The sequence below is a fragment of the Galeopterus variegatus genome, unplaced genomic scaffold (assembly GCF_000696425.1).
Source record: "Galeopterus variegatus unplaced genomic scaffold, G_variegatus-3.0.2 Scaffold1955, whole genome shotgun sequence".
NCBI lineage: Eukaryota > Metazoa > Chordata > Mammalia > Dermoptera > Cynocephalidae > Galeopterus > Galeopterus variegatus.
The window spans coordinates 124354-143267 of NW_007728066.1; the positions used below are offsets into that span (position 1 = coordinate 124354).

Here is an 18914-nt window from a genome sequence, read left to right on the forward strand (position 1 = left end):
GGGGGGGGGGGGGGGGGGGGGGGGGGTTGTGCTGCGCCCTCTGGCGAGGGCCGCGCGAAGACTCGACCAGGCGGGCGGGGCAAATGAAGCCAGTATCCCGGAGGGACACCGAGGCGGGTGTGGCTTAGCAAACCGAGAAGGTCCTCCAGTGTAGAAGGCGGGGAAGCGCAGCCAGAGCAAAGGGGAGGGCTTGGCCTAGAGTCGATGGGCTTTTGTCCACTGAGAACTAGGGAGGTGGAGCCGCCTGCAAGTGGCGGGAAAACCAGACGCGGGTTGCAGCTCCGTAGGACAAGGCAGGGCGAGGGATTGGGGGCCAATGGAAGAAGGGGAAAATGGCTTTTGAGATACTTTTCTCCCACCCTCACCCATGAGCTTCTGTCCTCCTGATTCTGTCTTCTCTCAGAACTCTCCTAGGTATATTCCTCTCTTCTGATCTCCTCCTAGGGGCTCCCCCTAAATACTTCATTTCCTAATGCATTCTGCAAACCTGCACCAACTGCGACTCTGCCTGTCACTGAATGGATGCTGAGGATACAAAGATAAGTTATTAAAAAGTACTAGCTATAAAGTCACTGCTCATCTGTGCCCGAGGACAGACTACCGAACAGGTAAATTACAATGCTTATATGATGCTACGTGCCATAAATTCCTAAATATCTCAAACTCTTCCCTTTATCTCTATTTCTTATTGCCACTGCCTTAATTCAAGCCATCAGCATTTTTTCACCTAAATTATTTCAGAAGCATCTGAAAGAGCCTTCAACCTTTCCCAGCCCAATTCTTTTTCCACACTCTGCCAGAGTTACCTTCCTAAAATCCAAAGGTAGCTATATCACTTGCTTAAAACTTCAAACTTCCCTGTCTTCTGTAGGTATGTACATTTAAGCTCCTTAGCATGACATGCAAGGTCCTGCAAAATCTAGACCTAGTTTCAACAATCTAACAGTCCCTCTCTTGAAAGCCAGGGTCCCTATCTTGTTGAAATGCTTTGTTCTGTCTTATCTCCAGGACTTTGGAAATGTTTTCTCTGCCTGGTATTCTTCCGCAATTCACTTTCCAACAGTCGGTTCAGACCTGACCTCTAGGAAAACTAGAAATACATTTCCAATTCTCCTTTCCCCCCAGTAGGGTCTGACTTAGAACTTTCTTGCAACAGCCAGGGCAACACTGTTTATAACAGCTCTTGTCACAGCTCTTGCCATTATTTGTTTGCAGGTCTGTTGCTTCCATTAGATTGTGAAGCTCTGAAGAACAGGAACCTTGAGGGCCGGCCAGTTAGTTCACTGGCTGAGCGTGGTGCTGACAACACCAAGTCAAGGGTTAAGATCCCGTTACCGGTCATCTTTTAGAAAAAAAAAAAAAAAGAAAGAAAGAACAGAAACTTTGTGCCTGGCACAATGTTAGAGACATAGTAAACACTCAGTAAACGCTTGTTGCATCAATGAATGATATAGGAAATTGTTCATGGAAGAGGAAGTGAAATCTCCACTCCTTCTCCCCAATTTCTTCATTACACTTCCTCTTCTATTTCGGTGAACTTCTCCTAAGCCATTTTTAATTTTTTTTGGTTAACCGATCTAATCTCCAGATGACTATCCTCCCACCCAGCTCCCCTCTGATATTCCCTGACTTTAATATACTTTAATATAGTTATCCTCAGTTTATTTTATTTCCCTTTCAATTTTCCTTTCTAACCATTTCTCAATTTTTTTTTGGGGGGGGGGGAGCTGGCCGTTTCAGGGATCCGAACTCTTTTTTTTTTTTTTTTTTTTTTTTCGTGTCCAGCAACGGATCGCAACCCTCAGTGTCGCGCCCGTACCGGACTGGGACCTAGGATCCGAACCCGCGGCTTCGGCGCTACCAGCGCCGCACTCTCCCGAGTGAGCCACGGGACCGGCCCGGGCTCCGAACTCTTGACCACGCTCTTACCAAGCTAAACGGCCAGCCCTCAATTCCTTCTATAGCGTGTCTAGCTCTGTCCGGTTGGCTTCACATCCTTCTCCTTCCTGTTCTTTTTTAAGATTCAGTAGACGTATATACTTCTCACACACGAGGCACTTAAAATACAATTCTCAAATGATTCTCCCTTTTTCGGCACCTGGTTCTCCACCCCTCCATTGCTCAAATCTTTCCTCCACGGCCAAGCCCCCGCCCCCACACGTGCATAACTTTTGTTCAAAACAAAAGGTGTGAGCCTCTCTCTGCTGGGATTAGGTAAGCAAACTGTTTTAAGAAATGGATATTGTCAGGCTATGCTGGAGAATCGGACCTCACCTCCAAGCCTCACCAGAATAAGGTTTGCGGAGCAGCGACAGCCTTTCTTTTAAACAATCTTTTCTTTTAAGCCTCCAAACCTAAGTCACAGAAGTCTCCATGAAAAGGATAAAAAACTGAGGAGGGATGGGAAAGGACAGGAGGCGGGGCACAGCTGGCCTGGTAAGTATGCAGCACGCCCCTGCAGTCCCTCCTAGCCCGCAGGAACTTCCGCCCACAGCGTCTCCAGGGCTCTGACAGGCTGACTGCCGCGAGCTACGTGAGCACGTGTTGGCGCGCGCGGCCCTGGGGTAGCTGGGAAGCGACGCAGGGCGTGCGTGCGTGCGTACGTGCTCGCTCACGGCGGCGGCGGCGGAGCGGAGAGGCCAGAGCCGGAGACCGAGCTGGGATCGGGCCCCGGGCGGGGGCAGTGCGAGCGGCGCCAAGCGGATCCTGGGGGCGGGGACGGAGCCGGGGCGGGCGGGACTGGAGCGGAGCCTGGGAACGGGGCGGGAGGTCCCAGGGTCCCGGGTTTGGGGGGAGGAGCCGCACTTCGTCGCCGCGGGGGTGCCGGGACTCCGGCCGCAGTGCCGCCGCCATCACGGACTTCCTGTGGGACAAGCGCACGGGCCTTGCCGCCAGAACGGTGAGCGCGCGGGCTGGCGGGCTGTGGGGCAGCGCGGAAAAATGGCGACCGCCGGGCGGGCGGGGATAGGTTTAGATTGGGGGCAAGGGACGGGGGCGAGATTGGAAGAGGAGGACTGAGAGACTTGGGAAGTGTTAGAGTAGGAAAATGACGAGGATGGAGGTGAGTTTGCCTTAGATGTATCGGGGAAGACCTATAGGAAACTTGGAGGAGTCAGAGTAGGAGATGGCGTGGTAGAGTAGGGATAGGAGTGGGTCCAGAGATGCAGGTGCAAAAGAGCGGAATATCGAAGTTGGATCAAGGGGTCCACTCAAAGCTGGAGAGGGGGAAGACACCATGGGGTCATTTGGTGCATGCAGGAAGAGTTTGACTCTAGGAGTTAGTTTTGGATTTTCTGAGTAAGAAAGGGGGGAAAAAAAAGATTTATAAGTTGAGAAAGGTACGCTACAGATGCTTTGTGGGTAAAGGCCTGTGAGGCATTTTGATGGTAGTATGTGTGTGGTGAGATGGCATTTATGTGGCTATGCTTATTAAGGTTGGATTACCTGGAAGAATCTTGTACTTGCATCTTTTTGTTTTTCTACCACCCCCATTAGGCCAGGAATGCATCAAATATCACACTCCTCAATTTTAGGAGGTTGGGAACCAGACGTTGGGGTCAATAAACCTTCGGCACACCTAATCCTCCCACCCTGCCACCAAGACTTCAATCTCTGGGCCTGTTTCATTTCATTCTGCCCTCCTATTCTTAAATTCCTGGATTGTGAGAGTGATTTCTCTCTGACATTTTTCCCTGAAGGAAAAAAAGGATTTGTGAACCATGCCATTCCAATTCCAATAACTGGAAGGTGACCAGCTCTCAGCGACACAGTGCCTATATTAATTAAATACAACAGTTATTCTCTACTTCCTAAGCACAACAGGGGAGGGATCAGATGGGAAGCTGACTGTAGTTTGGGGCCCATTGTATTAAAACTTTTGCAGGGGGATCTGGCTAGTCATGCGAGGGATGATTAAGATAGTTCAAGGGGCCAGACCCACAGCCCTGGAACTTGCTAGTATTTGGTATTTACCTGTTATATGTAGAAACCTGGGAAACTGGATTCCTGTTCTCAGGACACTGGTGGTCTAGGTGGGGAGATAACTTTTTTTTTTTGGCTGCTGGCTGGCTCAGGGATCTGAACCCTTGACCTTGGTGTTGTCAACACTGTACAAGATATACTTTTTTTTTTTTTAAAAAGATGACCGGTAAGGGGATCTCAACCCTTGGCTTGGTGTTGTCAGCACCACGCTCAGCCAGTGAGCAAACCGGCCATCCCTATATAGGATCCGAACCCGTGGCCTTGGTGTTATCAGCACCGCACTCTACCGAGTGAGCCACGGGCCGGCCCCAAGATATACTTTTAATGACTGTAAAACATTTATTATAACTGTATAAACTAAAGTTTTGTTTTATTGATTCGTGAGAAAGTCAGCATAACACATATTTTTTATCTTATATCCCAGTCAGGGATGAACTGTGGCAGTGTCTATCAGTCACATACTCTAACCTGTAATGAGCTGTGACCTAGACCTCATGGAGCCATGTTTGAGGAAAATCAGGTTATAGCAATAGAACTGAGTGGGGCATAATGAGGGGTGGGGTTGGGAGGAGCTTTCTAGAGTTCTCAACCAGAGTTAATAGGTGACTGTATACTTCAATAAAGAGGAATTGTAAGCACAGAGGAAGACTGAGGAAGTTGTACGTGGTAAAAAGAGGTAGAAATAGAAGAGCAGAAAGTGGCTTAGCATCTTTGGAGCAGCCAGTCCTTAAAGGAGACTTCTGAAAACTCAGAGCTTTTCCTACTATTTCCACTTTTCTTTCCCTTCCAGATGCCACATCCCCGAAGGTACCACTCCTCAGAGCGAGGCAGCCGAGGGAGTTACCATGAACACTATCGGAGCCGAAAGCATAAACGACGACGAAGTCGCTCCTGGTCAAGTAGCAGTGAGCGAACACGGCGGCGCAGGCGGGAGGACAGCTACCATGTTCGTTCCCGGAGGTGAGGCCTCAGGAAGAGAAGCTCAGACTCAGGCCACTGGCTCATTCATTTGTTCAACACGTATATATTGGTTACATGCTAAGGGCATTGTGCTAAGCAGCTGGCTGCAGGCGATGTTCAAGATGGATAACAAAGTAAGCCATTTGCACTGTAATGTTAAAAGTGTTATCATAGAGGAAGTATCTAAGGAGGGGCTGAGGAGTAACCAGTGGGTTTGGTTGGAGTGGGGCAGAATGTGTAGTTCAGGAAAAACTTTCCAGAGAAAATGCCATCTAAGCTTGTCTGGAGGACAGTAGGAGTCAAATGGGAGAAGTGTCTTCAGGCAGAGGGAAAGCATGTTCAAAGGACTAGGAGCTAGAAACAACTAGTGAGCTAATAGATAAGACACAGGCTTGCGTAACTTTAATAACTTAGTGGCATGTTCAGTGGGAGGGATGGGTTAGAGATGGTTTAGAGCAAGGCTGGATTTCAGTCAGGAACACTCTAGAAAGAAGTGGCTCTTTGTTCCATTGTCTCACTGGAGGCGAAAAGGAGACTTTCAGAGGGAGTGGTACTGCAGATGCCTTTTCAGAGGTCTTGGTGATGTGCAGGTGCGGGGATCCTCCTCTACGCTTCCTTACCTCACTTCTCTGGCCATTGGTCCTCTCAGAGTGACTCGAGTGTCTGAGAACAATTTTTCTAGTATTATTTCTTTGTCCTCACTGAGGCAGGACTTTGTCACATAGTGTGGCAGGGAATATGGTCTGAACAGCTGCGCCTAATGGGTATTTATTGTCCAACAGCAGCTATGATGACCATTCATCTGACCGGAGAGTGTATGACCGGCGATACTGTGGCAGCTACAGGCGCAATGACTACAGCCGGGATCGGGGAGAAGCATACTATGACACAGACTATCGGCATTCCTATGAATATCACCGTGAGAATAGCAGTTACCGCAGCCAGCGCAGCAGCCGTCGGAAGCACAGACGGAGGAGGAGGCGCAGCCGGACATTCAGCCGCTCGTCATCGGTGAGTGCCAACCCTGGTCTTTCTCTCCTCACTCTTCAGGCCCTCTAGGACCCTGGTAAGTGAGAAGTATCCTTGTTCTCAGCTGAGCTTTGAGGCATGAACATTGAGATGGGGCACTGAGTCTGTCTACTCTCTTGGAAGCTCTTTGACTCTTGAAGGGCCCTGGAGTCCGCTTTGGAGATGAATGGGCACAGAGTAGTTGTTGACACCAACCCCTCTCAGTGCCCTCCCTGGCATGCTGGGCTTATTGTTGGCAGCAGCTCCTCTGCCCCAGGGGCATCCACTCTTCATGGGGACCTTGCTTGTGAACTGCCTTTCTCCCCCCAAGCCCTGGGCTCTGTGGCCCCATTGGCAGGCAGGCTTGGGTGGGGGCAAGGGGAGATCTTTGCCCGCCCAGAAGGGCATTGTGTAGAGCATGGGGTTGTGGGTGACACTGGCAACGACACCACCACTTCTCTGCTCTGCCCATGCCTCTCCCTGTTCCCGTTTTGGGTTTGGGGACTTGGGATTGTGCGCCGCTCTCTCTTCTCACACCAGTCCGCCTTACTGCATCTGACGTGTTCCCTTCCACTGTCCCCCATCATCGTCTGTCCCCCCTGGCTGGGCGCCTGTGACCGGTGACCCCTCCACCACCCACCCCGCCTCCCTTCGGCCCCCGCTCCGACACCTGGCTTGCTCCGACCCCCCCCGCCCCCCGACAGCAGCACAGCAGCCGGAGAGCCAAGAGTGTAGAGGACGACGCTGAGGGCCACCTCATCTACCACGTCGGGGACTGGCTACAAGAGCGATGTACAAGCCAAATCGTAACAATCCTATAGCCTGTAATGGTCCCATAGCCATCCTAACGTCCCAAGCCAACCCAAGTCACAGCCTCTTTTGCCTTTTCTCAGTGGTGTTGTTTATCTGGGTGGTTTGAGTTGCTGTTGAGAATTGACCTCTGTTGTCCACTCCCAGCTCTCATGGCCCCTGGGTTAAAGGTGGTGGGTATCATGCAGGGGTTTTCTTCCCCTGTGACCATCTGTATCTGTTCCCCCTTCCTTCATCTCCTCACCCCAGGTTGCTTTACCCTTTTTTCTACCAACTCAGCTTATTCCCCACCTTCTCTCCCTCCCTTTCCCCGACCCTGCTCTCTTTCATTTCAGATGAAATTGTAAGCACCTTAGGAGAGGGGACCTTCGGCCGAGTTGTACAGTGTGTCGACCATCGCAGGTAACTGTCAGCCCCTTTCCTACTCCATACTTGCTAGGCATAAAGAGATGGTGGGGGTTGTCTAGATCTTTTTGGCTGATTAGCCAAAGGCAGGATTTCTTAGTCCTCACACAGCCAATTCAATCTGATATATTCTTGAGAACCCAGCAAAAGCCTCTGCTGCCAACCTACAGGGGTGGGGCTCGAGTTGCCTTGAAGATCATTAAGAATGTGGAGAAGTACAAGGAAGCGGCTCGACTTGAAATCAATGTGCTGGAGAAAATCAATGAAAAGGACCCTGACAACAAGAAGTAAGCAAGCAAAGGAGTATGTGGGGAGGCCGAGAGGCTCCTTCCCTATATAGGGAAGACTCTCAGACCTGAGTTAGACATGGGAGTCCTAGACCTTCTCATTCATTCATCTTTTGTTCATCATCTTAGAATAGTAGAACATCAGGGTAGGAAGGGAGTGTCTATTACATTCTCTAATGCATTCCCCTGTTTTCAGGACAGTTAGATTACTCTGAAGGTTGGTCCCAGCCTAGGATGGCCTCTGTAGAGATAAATCCTGGAAATGTCCTTGGGACTGAGCATCAACATTTTCATCAAAAGACAAATTACACTTTTCTACCTAAAACTATGCTGATGAGGCCACAGACATCTATACAATAATATTTTGTTCACATACATTCACAGGCCAAAAATAGAATAAGAGCATTAAGTGAAGACATAAGAGGACAATAGTTATAACATGAACCCAGTAGTGACTGAAGGTGAGTGAATTTCAGGAGTTGGGTTGGGGTTTAGGAGTGACAACTTGATGATTCAGGGTCCACATTGTTTGGAGTTTGACACTCAGCAATTCTTCAGCAAGTAGTTTTTGGAATTATTAAAAATGTTTTGAAGCTTGACAGGTAGAACCTCTCTTGGATCTGTCAGAAAGGCCATTCTGTAGCTGAACTGAATTTTTTTGGTAATACAAGCTGGCATGTTTTTACACAGTTATGTGAATCAACAGCTATGCAGTCCCTCCTTGTTGGACGGGTGGTGGGCAGATTGGAGCTCATCAGACATCCCCCTTCCCCTCATCTCTCTTCTCAGCCTCTGTGTCCAGATGTTTGACTGGTTTGACTACCATGGCCACATGTGTATCTCCTTTGAGCTTCTGGGCCTTAGCACCTTCGATTTCCTCAAAGACAACAACTACCTGCCCTATCCCATCCACCAAGTGCGCCACATGTCCTTCCAGCTGTGCCAGGCCGTCAAGTGTGAGTGGGGTGGGCCGAGGCGGACTCTGGGGCAGCTCCTCCCTCCATTGGATCTCTTCTGTCTCAGTTGTGCACTGGGGAAGCTCCTGAACAGTCAGCTTTCTATTATCTGCAGTTCTCTTATTCACTGTCATCTTGACATCTCCTCTTCTGACTGAACTCCTACACTGGTGTCTTCACCATCATTGATTGCTCTTAGTTTATCCCCAACCTAGCAGGAGATGGAAGACAAAGCCTTTGAAATCAAAGAACTTAATATACTCCTTTTTCATTCCCCTCCCCTTCCTTGGGAAGTATCAGTCAGACAGCAAACACAAAGAAAAAAACAGCACTCCTCAGGCTAGAGGTTTACATTTGTCTGAGATGAGATGTTCTCCACTCACAGCAAAGCAGATGGGACATGGAGTAGTTCAGGTAAGGGTCCAGGTGGGGAATCCAGACAAGTAGGTAGTTCCTCTTGAGTCTTCACCGCAATATAGTTTCATAGAATTGAGTTCTCAGAATGTCAGTTGCACACATATGTCAAAGTCGGTATAAAACTACAACCCATAACAAAGATCTTTTTTTTGAACATCAGTTAAGATACATATATATCTTAAATTAGTAAGAATAGGGCTTCTTAGACCAGGCATTTCATTTAGACGTAGAGCAGAAAGCAGCTCTAGTGATTTAGGACCTGCCTTCTCACCAGCTTTGTTCTAGGTGACAAAGCCTGGGGTCAGCTGGTGCTAGTTAGCTCTGGCCACCTGGACCAAGCGTGACCTGGCTTTCTCCCCTGCAGTCCTCCATGATAACAAGCTGACACATACGGACCTCAAGCCTGAAAATATTCTGTTTGTGAATTCAGACTACGAGCTCACCTACAATCTAGAGAAGGTAAGATGGACAGGGTCTGCCACTTGCCTTTGGGGGCAGGCAGCTGGACAACTTTACCTTTTGCTTAGCCCTTTCTGTCCTCCGTTTTCTTTCTCCCACACTTTCTGTGTCGGGCTCCAAATGGGTAAAACCAGAATACCAGAATAGGTTGGGAGAGATTTAAGACTTAAATTGGAAGAGGATGTGGAAAAATAGTCTCAGATAACTTTCTGATAGTGAAAGTGTTTTTAATGTTGTAGGGTTGGTTTGGACTTTTTTCTTTTTGGTGGCTGGCTGGTAAAGATATCGAACCCTGGACCTTGGTGTTATCAGCACCACACTCTAACCAACTGAGCTAACCAGCCAGCCCCTGGACTTCCTTTTCTTTTGGTGAGGTAGGAAAGGGCAGTTTCTTTGACTAACTGGAGATAATCAAGATGTCAGAACTAAAGAAGCTCAGCTCTCTTGACTCCTTTGCTATATGTTACATAGTTTCAGAAAACCTGTATACACATCACTTGGGAATAGTGTTTTTTTTTTTTTTTTTTTTTTTTTTAAAGGATGACGGGTAAGGGGATCTTAACCCTTGACTTGGTGTTGTCAGCACCACGCTCAGCCAGTGAGCGAACCGGCCATCCCTGTATGGGATCCGAACCCGGGGCCTTGGTGTTATCAGCACCGCACTCTCCCGAGTGAGCCACCGGGCCAGCCCGGGAATAGTGTTTTTTTGTTTTGTTTTGTTTTGTTTTGTTTTTCCTTTTTGTCTTTTTTTTTCGTGACCGGCAACGGATCGCAACCCTCAGTGTTGCGCCCGCACCCTGGACTTCCTTTTCTTTTGGTGAGGTAGGAAAGGGCAGTTTCTTTGACTAACTGGAGATAATCAAGATGTCAGAACTAAAGAAGCTCAGCTCTCTTGACTCCTTTGCTATATGTTACATAGTTTCAGAAAACCTGTATACACATCACTTGGGAATAGTTTTTTTTTTTTTTTTTTTTTTAAAGGATGACTGGTAAGGGGATCTTAACCCTTGACTTGGTGTTGTCAGCACCACGCTCAGCCAGTGAGCGAACCGGCCATCCCTGTATGGGATCCGAACCCGGGGCCTTGGTGTTATCAGCACCGCACTCTCCCGAGTGAGCCACCGGGCCGGCCTGGGAATAGTGTTTTTTTGTTTTGTTTTGTTTTGTTTTTCCTTTTTGTCTTTTTTTTTTCGTGACCGGCAACGGATCGCAACCCTCAGTGTTGCGCCCGCACCGGACCAGGACCGGCAACGGGATCGCAACCCTCAGTGTTGCGTCCGCACCTCACTCAGCCAGTGAGCGGCCGGCCTGCGTGTGGGATCCGAACCCTCGGCGGGAGCGCCACCGCGCTCCCAAGCTGCGCACTGTAGCAGTGCGCCACCAGGCCGGCCCCTGTTTTTTTTTAAGCAAGTCAAATTTAGCAGTGGGGTGTTGTGAGTATAGTTGTAATATATTTACAGACTTGCATGCTATTCCATAATCATTGCTTTTGCTTGCTCTCAAAGTACTCTGCGGGATGTGGGGGAGGCTGTAAAGCAGGAATTTTGGGGGGATATGTGGGAGCAGGCAGGAGGTCAAAGTTGCTTTTTTAAGGCTCAGAAGCACTCTAGAGAACAGTGGTGGAATCTCCATTTGAGATGCAGAGGTTCATTCTCTTTTTTGCTTTGCTTGTAGAAGCGAGATGAGCGCAGCGTGAAGAGCACGGCTGTGCGGGTAGTAGACTTCGGCAGTGCCACCTTTGACCATGAGCACCATAGCACCATTGTCTCCACTCGCCATTACCGAGCACCAGAGGTCATCCTTGGTAAGGGAGGGCAAGGCTGTCCAAGTGTGATGTGGTGGGGGTGGGGCCCCCTAAGCCTCATAACGCCTTTTCCCTTCCACTCCCACCCAGAGTTGGGCTGGTCACAGCCTTGTGACGTGTGGAGCATAGGCTGCATCATCTTCGAGTACTATGTTGGCTTCACCCTCTTCCAGGTAAGTGGTGTGATGTCTTACTCAACTACCTGATTGCTTTGTCATCTTCTGAGAACCTGCCTGCTCACTCTTCCACACTGCCCATCTTCCTGGCAGATAGTCCTCAGCATCCCCTTCTCAGTTCCCTGCTTAATTCTGTCTTTGTTCTTTTCCAGACCCATGACAACAGAGAGCATCTAGCCATGATGGAAAGGATCTTGGGTCCTATCCCTTCCCGGATGATCCGAAAGACAAGGTGAACCTTGAGTGGGAGGGACTTAACCCTTGTCCTTTCCTCTTCACAGAATTGGTCTTTTTTCTTTTTTCTTTGACACTTCTCCTCTACCCCAATTACTCCCAGATGGGGAAATAAGGGAATTGTCCTGTAACAAGGGGAAACTTCTGATTCCTCAACCTCCCCTTCTCCTCTAGAAAGCAGAAGTATTTTTACCGGGGTCGCCTGGATTGGGATGAGAACACATCAGCTGGGCGCTACGTTCGTGAGAACTGCAAACCACTGCGGGTGAGCCAAGCTGGGGATAAATAGTGCCCATCGCCCAGAGGTCACTTCCTTCTTAAGGTGCTTTGCACCTATAATGCACTTCACAAGCAGAGGGTTAGGAAAGGAGGGGAAGAAAACTGAAGGAAGACATCTTTGGTCAATAGAGGAGAGATTAAAGGGAATGGTTTTATGGAGGGAAGGAGGTTAGACAGCCTAACCTTGAGACAACCAGAGATCAAAGCAATGTCCTGGATTCTTTAGGTCAGACAGAAAAAAATAAACTACCTTTGAAGAACTTACATTTTAATGGGAGCTAAAGAAGATGCATGAAGTTGACAAGGATATACAAGTAGAAAGAACTTTCAAAGAGTATGAAGGAGTAATTGTGCTAGTGGGAAGGTAGGTTGAGGTGTAATACGAGAAACATTGGTCATGGTGTAGTTGTGGTAAGGTAACATTCAAATTGGTTGCAAGCAGAGCCTTGTTTTTCCAAGATTGAAAGGTAGGGCCTTGAAGAGTTTTTTGTAAGGTATCCTGCCTCATCTTTTTCCTGCCCTCCTTCACCAGCGGTATCTGACCTCAGAGGCAGAGGAACACCACCAGCTCTTCGATCTGATTGAAAGCATGCTAGAGTATGAACCTGCTAAGCGGCTGACCTTGGGTGAAGCCCTTCAGCATCCTTTCTTCGCCCGCCTTCGGGCTGAGCCACCCAACACCAAGTTGTGGGACTCCAGTCGGGATATCAGTCGGTGACAATCAGGCCCTGGGCCCCCCTGCATCTCTTATAGCAGTGGGTGTCCAGTCCAGGACACTGGTGCTTTTTTATACAAAGGAACAGAGCCAGAGCTCACTCCTTCCTCCTGGCTCCATATATACCTGTGAATATGTGGAATAGTGTAAATATGACAGAACTTGTACCTATCACTTCAGCCCCTGCCTTGTACATAATGCTGTTCCATCTACACTCTACCCATCCTCACCTGCCCCCACACATGGAGTTGGATGAGGGCAGACTGAGGTAACCAGGTGGCATCTACCCCATGTTTTATAAGGAATTTTGTACAGTCTTTGTGAAATAAAATTACGTGGTTCATCTGACCCCCATCCCTGGAATTTGAGGTTTGGGGGTGCTGGGGTGGATGAGACAATTGGCATCCTTCCTGAGTGCGTGTTGGTTTCTTTGGCGGTGGGGGATGGCCAGTACAGGGATGGACCCTGGACCTTGGTGTTACCAGCATCGTGCTCTAACCAACTAAGCCAACCAGCCAGTTCCTCCTTTCTGAGTTTGGGTGTTAAGGGCGTCCACCTTACCCTCCAAAATTAACCAGAGCCAGGCCACTAGTTGATTTTTTCTGTCCACGTCTCAGAGAAGGGTAGTGATGGGTGGGTTTCATCTGGAATAATGAGGGTATACAAAGAGGTCTGACTACCATAGTCATTAGGCTGTGCCCCCGGGGTAGGGCCAGAAACCCAGGAAGAAACTTATGCAGCTAGACTCCTTAGAGGCCGCCGCGACTGGTCGGAAGGCTCCCGTCCTATGTCTCGGGAGACTGTGAGGCCGACGCTGACGCGAGGCCTGCTGGGAAGCGTAGTTCTTTGGTGGGGGAAGTCACGTGGGGAAGAGGCGGCACTTGGCTTGGGGACTGGGTTAGACATGTCACGTGGGGCACTTCCGTCCTTACTTTTGGCCAAGACGCAGGCGCAACCCGGTGCTGCTGCGGGATCCTTGTGACCCTTCCGGTCGGTATAACCAATCAGTTCACAGAGAAGCGGGGCGGCACGAGAGGAGCTGAGGGAACACTGAGGGCCACCGCTACCGCCACTGCCTCGGCAGGGGCGTGGAGGGCAGGGGGCGGCCAAGGCCGCGGTCGCGAACATGGCTCAGAGCAGAGACGGCGGAAACCCATTCTCCGAGCCCGGCGAGCTAGACAACCCGTTTCAGGTGACTTGCGCCGGCCTCCTTTGGGCAGTTGGGTTGATTCTCCTAGGTTCTAGGGTCGGGCTAACTTGTATTCTCATTCATGACATTTGATCCGGGGAAGGGCCGTCACGTGGGGGTGACGGTGACTCCAGACCAGTAAGCACCTTGAAGGGCAGACCCTGCCCCTGTAAGGAGCTAGTAGTGGCAGTATTGGGCGACGGATTTGAGGCAAATATTGGGACGACAGCGTGGCCCGAAGATGCAGTACTTGGAGCCACAAGCAGTTTAGGAGAGGTCCCCCGGAGGCACAGGGTGCCAGCTGAGCCCCAGGTCTCTGTCCTCAGGACCCTGCTGTGATCCAGCACCGACCCAGCCCGCAGTATGCCACGCTTGACGTCTACAACCCTTTTGAGACCCGGGAGGTGAGCTACTGGAGAGCACAGGAGGGCAAGGAAGGGGAGGGTGTTCAAATAAGCCCTCTCTGTCTGGATACAGGGGACTTTCTGCATGCAGAGGAAGAAACACTGATTTGAGCTCACTGAGAGAGGCCGGTCTGCCATGGGATGCCTAATCCTTCTAGGGACACAACGGCCAACAATTCATCTGGTTTGAGCTCTGAAAGTCAGCCCTCAGAGCACCTGTTGTGTGGCGGGGGCTGAACTAAAACTCTGGGAAAGCCTTCCTTGAGGAAAATAAGAGGTTGGGACTGGTTGGAGTTGAGAAAACAAACTACGGATGGGTGTGCAGTTAGAGGGCAAGGAATGAGGTGGACTAGGCTGGTTTGTCCTGCTAGAATAGATAATGGTGAGTTTCAGTAAGTAAATGGGGCAGATGGTAGATGAGTGCTGTGGGTTCTTGCTAAGGAATTGGATGTGAGGGGTGAGGAGAGCTGCTGCAGGTCATTAAAGTGTTCTCTGACATAAGTTCACACCAGCACTAGCTTCCTAACAACTGGGGGAAGGGCTGTTGCCTAAGGTAATGAGTTCTGGGTCTAAAGGTATTCCAGCAGACTCTAGATTCCTGTGTTATGAGGGACTAGATGATTCCTAAGGTCTTTTCCCCAACAGCCACCACCAGCCCATGAGGCTTCTGCCCCTACCCCATTGCCTCCAGCCTCAGCTCCCTCCTTGCAGCCCTCAAGAAAGCTTAGCCCCACAGAACCCAAGAACTATGGGTCCTACAGCACTCAGGTAAAGGGGGTGTGGGCATGGGGGCTGGGGAGAGGGGCCAGTCCTGGAGCCCAGACTCACATTTCCCTCTGCTCATACTGGGCAGGCCTCAGCTGCAGCAGCCACAGCTGAGCTGCTAAAGAAACAGGAGGAGCTCAACCGGAAGGCAGAGGAGTTGGACCGGAGGGAGCGAGAGCTGCAGCATGCTGCCCTGGGGGGCACAGCTAGTAAGTGGAGCTTTGGTAGGGTGGGGAAGAGTATCTGATAGTTTGGAAGGAGCAAACAGAGGTCTTAGGACATGGGCTCTGGAGTCAGACTGCTGAATGTGAATTTTGGAGATATCACTTATTAACTGTGAGGTCTTAGGCAAGTTACTTAATCTTGAGTGCCTCAGTTTCCTTATTTGTAAAATGAGGATAATGTTCGTATCTGTTTGAGAGGATTGTTGTGAGGGCTAAACGACGTCATGTATGCAAAGTGCTTGGCACAGTGCTTAGATGTTGTAAGTAATCATAAACATTTGCTATTAGTATTGTTTTTTCTACTCTCTCTGTCTCCTTGGACCGCAAATTGGAGACAGAAGGGCCAGAAAATGCAGGGAAGGGGTAGTGATTCCTTTGTTGGTCTCTGCCTCACTTATGGGGTCCTCCTGCTCTCTTTGTGCTTTATAGCTCGACGGAACAATTGGCCCCCTCTACCTTCTTTTTGCCCAGTTCAGCCCTGCTTTTTCCAGGACATCTGCATGGAGATTCCCCAAGAGTTTCAGAAGACTGTATCCACTATGTACTACCTCTGGATGTGTGAGTAGTGAGAAGCCTTTTTTTTTTTTTTTTTTTTTAAAAGATGACCGGTAAGGGGATCTTAACCCTTGACTTGGTGTTATCAGCACCGCACTCTCCCGAGTGAGGGTCCTTCTGGACTGCAATGAAAGCTCTTTTCCATACACGCCCACTTGGTGTTGTCAGCACCACGCTCAGCCAGTGAGCGAACCGGCCATCCCTATGTGGGATCCGAACCCGCGGCCTTGGTGTTATCAGCACCGCACTCTCCCGAGTGAGGGTCCTTCTGGACTGCAATGAAAGCTCTTTTCCATACACGCCCAGTGAGTAGTGAGAAGCCTTTTTTTTTTTTTTTTTAAAAGATGACCGGGAAGGGGATCTTAACCCTTGACTTGGTGTTGTCAGCTCCATGCTCCCCCAGTGAGCGAACCGGCCATCCCTATGTGGGATCCGAACCCGCGGCCTTGGTGTTATCAGCACCGCACTCTCCCGAGTGAGCCACAGGCCGGCCCCGTGAGAAGCCTTTTTGGAGGAAGTTACAGGCAGATCTCTTAACTTCCCTGGAGGCCAGTCACCTAGAACTTTGGCACTTCACCTCTCCACAGCATTTGAGTTTAAGGCCAATTTCTCCAGGAATCTTCCTGGGTTACTCTTTTTATAGTATTTAGAACTTATTCACCAACCTGCTAGCAAATATATGTTCTTGTCCGCTCCCCCCTTTCTCTTGGCCCCATGCATAAATGTATTTGGAATCTTTAAATACCTTTGCAAGGGGATCATACGTGATTGCGATTGACTTGTTCTGTCTCCGTTATTGAGTTGAGGGTTCCATGAAGGCAGGAACTGCCTTCTTTTCTTTACTGTGTCACATTTGGTGAAGGTGTGGGGTGGGCGTGTATGGAAAAGAGCTTTCATTGCAGTCCAGAAGGACCCCCTCATCTTGTCCCTCTGTCCCTTAGGCAGCACTCTGGCTCTTCTCTTGAACTTCCTCGCCTGCCTGGCCAGCTTCTGTGTGAATGGCAGTGGCACAGACTTTGGACTTTCTATTCTCTGGATCCTTCTCTTCACTCCCTGCTCTTTTGTCTGCTGGTACCGCCCCATGTATAAGGCTTTCCGGTAAGTAGGGCGGCAGAGTGGGGACAGTGATACAGGGCCTGCGATGGACTCCACATCTGCTCCTCCAGTGCTAATTCTTTTTCCATTCTCCTTACTTTTTTCCCTTTGCAGGAGCGACAGTTCATTCAATTTCTTCGTTTTCTTCTTCATTTTCTTTGCCCAGGATGTGCTCTTTGTCCTCCAGACCATTGGCATCCCAGGTTGGGGGTTCAGGTCTGTGAGGCTGCCATCTACCCTCACCCCTTCCTCCCACTCCTCTAGAGCAAGCCAGCACTGGATACTGGGGTAGAAGTTGTTCAGAAAAAGGAAATATAGTTCTTATCTTTGGGAGGTGCTGGTTTAATGAGAGACAGGGCTTATTTCCAGGATAAGAGCACCCAGACAGAACTCTAGATAGGTACAGATTGAGGGGAATAAGGCTTCGTGTGATCAATCTGAGAAAGTTTCCTGATGGAGACACATGTAACCATGATTGAAGAGTTGAATAGAACTTATAACACCAAGGTCACAGGTTCAGATCCTTGTACTGGCCAAACGCCAAAAAAAAAAAAAAAAAAAAAAAGCATTGAAGAGGGGAGGGAGAGTCCTCAATAGTGAATGGCTCATTTGTAGTGAGGATGCCTGGAAGAGCTCGGAGAGCTTGCAGCTACTGGTTCAGAAGCTGGGATTAAACTATGAAGATGTGTGTGGAATGCTGCCAGGCTGACAAGGGAGCGAAGGGCAGGTTCAGGACATACCAGTGGAAAAGCTGGGAGGACAGAGACCCAGCTGTGAGCAGCCCTTCTTCAGTGGCACCTCTCTTCCCCTCCTTACAGTGGCTGGATCTCCGCTCTGGTGGTGTTAAAGGCCAATACAGCTGTAGCTGTTCTCATGTTGCTGGTTGCCCTGCTCTTCACTGGCATCGCTGTGCTGGGAATTGTGATGCTAAAGCGGGTGAGGGGCTGTGTTGAAGGTGGGGCAAGAAGGGTGAGATCATGGGTCCCTGGTGACCAGAGTGGAACATTCAGGAGGAACTGGGGTGGGCCAGACTGATAGGTGGGTTTCAGCTAATGGACCTCTGTGGGGGGTGTTCTTTTGTGTGTGAGTAGTGTGTGGGGAGGGATGATTAGATTCAAGAAGGAAAAGCTAGAGCAGCAGGCTGGTGAGTGGTGGTGAGGATGTTAGGTTGGGATGGAGTAATAGTGGCTAGAATGTGCTGTAATGTCTGCCCTTCTACTCGCAGATCCACTCCTTGTACCGTCGGACAGGTGCCAGCTTTCAGAAGGCCCAGCAAGAATTTGCTGCTGGTGTCTTCTCCAACCCTGCAGTGCGAACTGCAGCTGCCAATGCAGCTGCTGGGGCTGCCGAAAATGCCTTCCGGGGCCCGTGACCCCTGACTGGGATGCCCTGGCCCTACAACTCAAGGGGGCTGACTTAGCCCCCATCCCTAAGGTCTCTGGGACTTAGAGAGACATCATTACTTGATGGCTCCTCTGTAGCGCCCCCAACCCCATGACCCTGACTGCTGAACCTGACTTGGGGTGTGGGGTCCCCTTGGGGTTTGGGGAGTCCATTGTGACCCAGTCACTGCTTGCCCTTGCCCCCCCATCAGGCCACACTTCTGCCACCTCTCACACCCAACCCAGCTTCCCTCTGCTGTGCCAAGGCTGTTGCTTCGGTTATTTAAATAAAAAGAAAGTGAAACTGGAACTCATTCCCGTTTATTGGGAATTAGGCCTTATAAAAGAAAAAGGAAAGTGTGGAGTGGAAGCTGTGAACTCCAGAGGGAAGGTCGGACCTGGCTTTTGTGTAAACCGAAAGCTGGGGGGCGGGGGCGGCAGAGCCCCAGTGGCTGGTGCAGGAAGAGGGAGGGAAGTCCACGGTTGGGCGTGGAAACACGGAGCCGCCAGGGAGCCTTGCTTCCCACCCCTCTCTATTAATCACGGCCGAGGGTGGGGGGTGATCGCTGCCTCTGCCGGGAATGCTCTGGGCCCAGGGGCCTGAGAGGCTGGGTGGGGCCCAAGTTCGCCGAAAGGATCGTTAACAGCCGGGCCTTGGTCCGGGAGAGGAAGGAGCTGGAGAAACGCCCACATTAGGGCAGATAGGGCCGCCCCTCCCTGCAGCTGCCAACCCCCACGCCCCCAGGGTCTGTCCCGGACTACAACTCCCGGAGTGCACCGCGCCGCCCCTCGCCGCCACGCCCCTCCTC

At 50.2% G+C, this 18914-nt stretch overlaps 2 protein-coding genes and 1 non-coding gene across 9 annotated transcripts; 2 read left to right on the plus strand and 1 right to left on the minus strand.

Annotated features, from left to right (window-relative positions):
• Positions 1-2570: 2570 nt before the first annotated feature.
• CLK2 (CDC-like kinase 2) lies at positions 2571-12845 on the plus strand. 5 transcript variants are annotated; one of them, XM_008579771.1, is made up of 13 exons: positions 2577-2899; positions 4772-4941; positions 5724-5952; positions 6654-6741; positions 7095-7161; positions 7335-7451; positions 8241-8407; positions 9189-9283; positions 10958-11087; positions 11178-11260; positions 11416-11495; positions 11672-11762; positions 12309-12845. In XM_008579771.1, exons 2-13 carry the CDS (start codon positions 4772-4774, stop codon positions 12492-12494), a joined length of 1503 nt encoding a protein of 500 aa, XP_008577993.1. In that variant the 5' UTR covers positions 2577-2899; the 3' UTR covers positions 12495-12845. The 5 variants fall into 5 exon arrangements, with proteins under 5 accessions (XP_008577997.1, XP_008577993.1, XP_008577994.1 ...); XM_008579772.1 differs by having other exon boundaries at positions 6657-6741; XM_008579773.1 differs by having other exon boundaries at positions 2606-2899; positions 5727-5952; positions 6657-6741.
• On the minus strand, positions 9554-9627 carry TRNAI-GAU. The gene has a single exon. It is a non-coding gene; the product is annotated as a tRNA-Ile (tRNA).
• Positions 12846-13385: 540 nt separating the features above from the next.
• On the plus strand, positions 13386-18417 carry SCAMP3 (secretory carrier membrane protein 3). 3 transcript variants are annotated; one of them, XM_008579768.1, is made up of 9 exons: positions 13386-13683; positions 14007-14084; positions 14730-14852; positions 14938-15058; positions 15503-15631; positions 16570-16726; positions 16838-16939; positions 17542-17659; positions 17949-18417. In XM_008579768.1, the coding sequence occupies exons 1-9, from the start codon at positions 13618-13620 to the stop codon at positions 18093-18095; spliced, it is 1041 nt and encodes a 346-aa protein (XP_008577990.1). In that variant the 5' UTR covers positions 13386-13617; the 3' UTR covers positions 18096-18417. The 3 variants fall into 3 exon arrangements, with proteins under 3 accessions (XP_008577990.1, XP_008577991.1, XP_008577992.1); XM_008579769.1 differs by having other exon boundaries at positions 13506-13683; positions 15545-15631; positions 17949-18185; XM_008579770.1 differs by lacking the exon at positions 16838-16939 and having other exon boundaries at positions 13506-13683; positions 17949-18185.
• Positions 18418-18914: the final 497 nt, after the last annotated feature.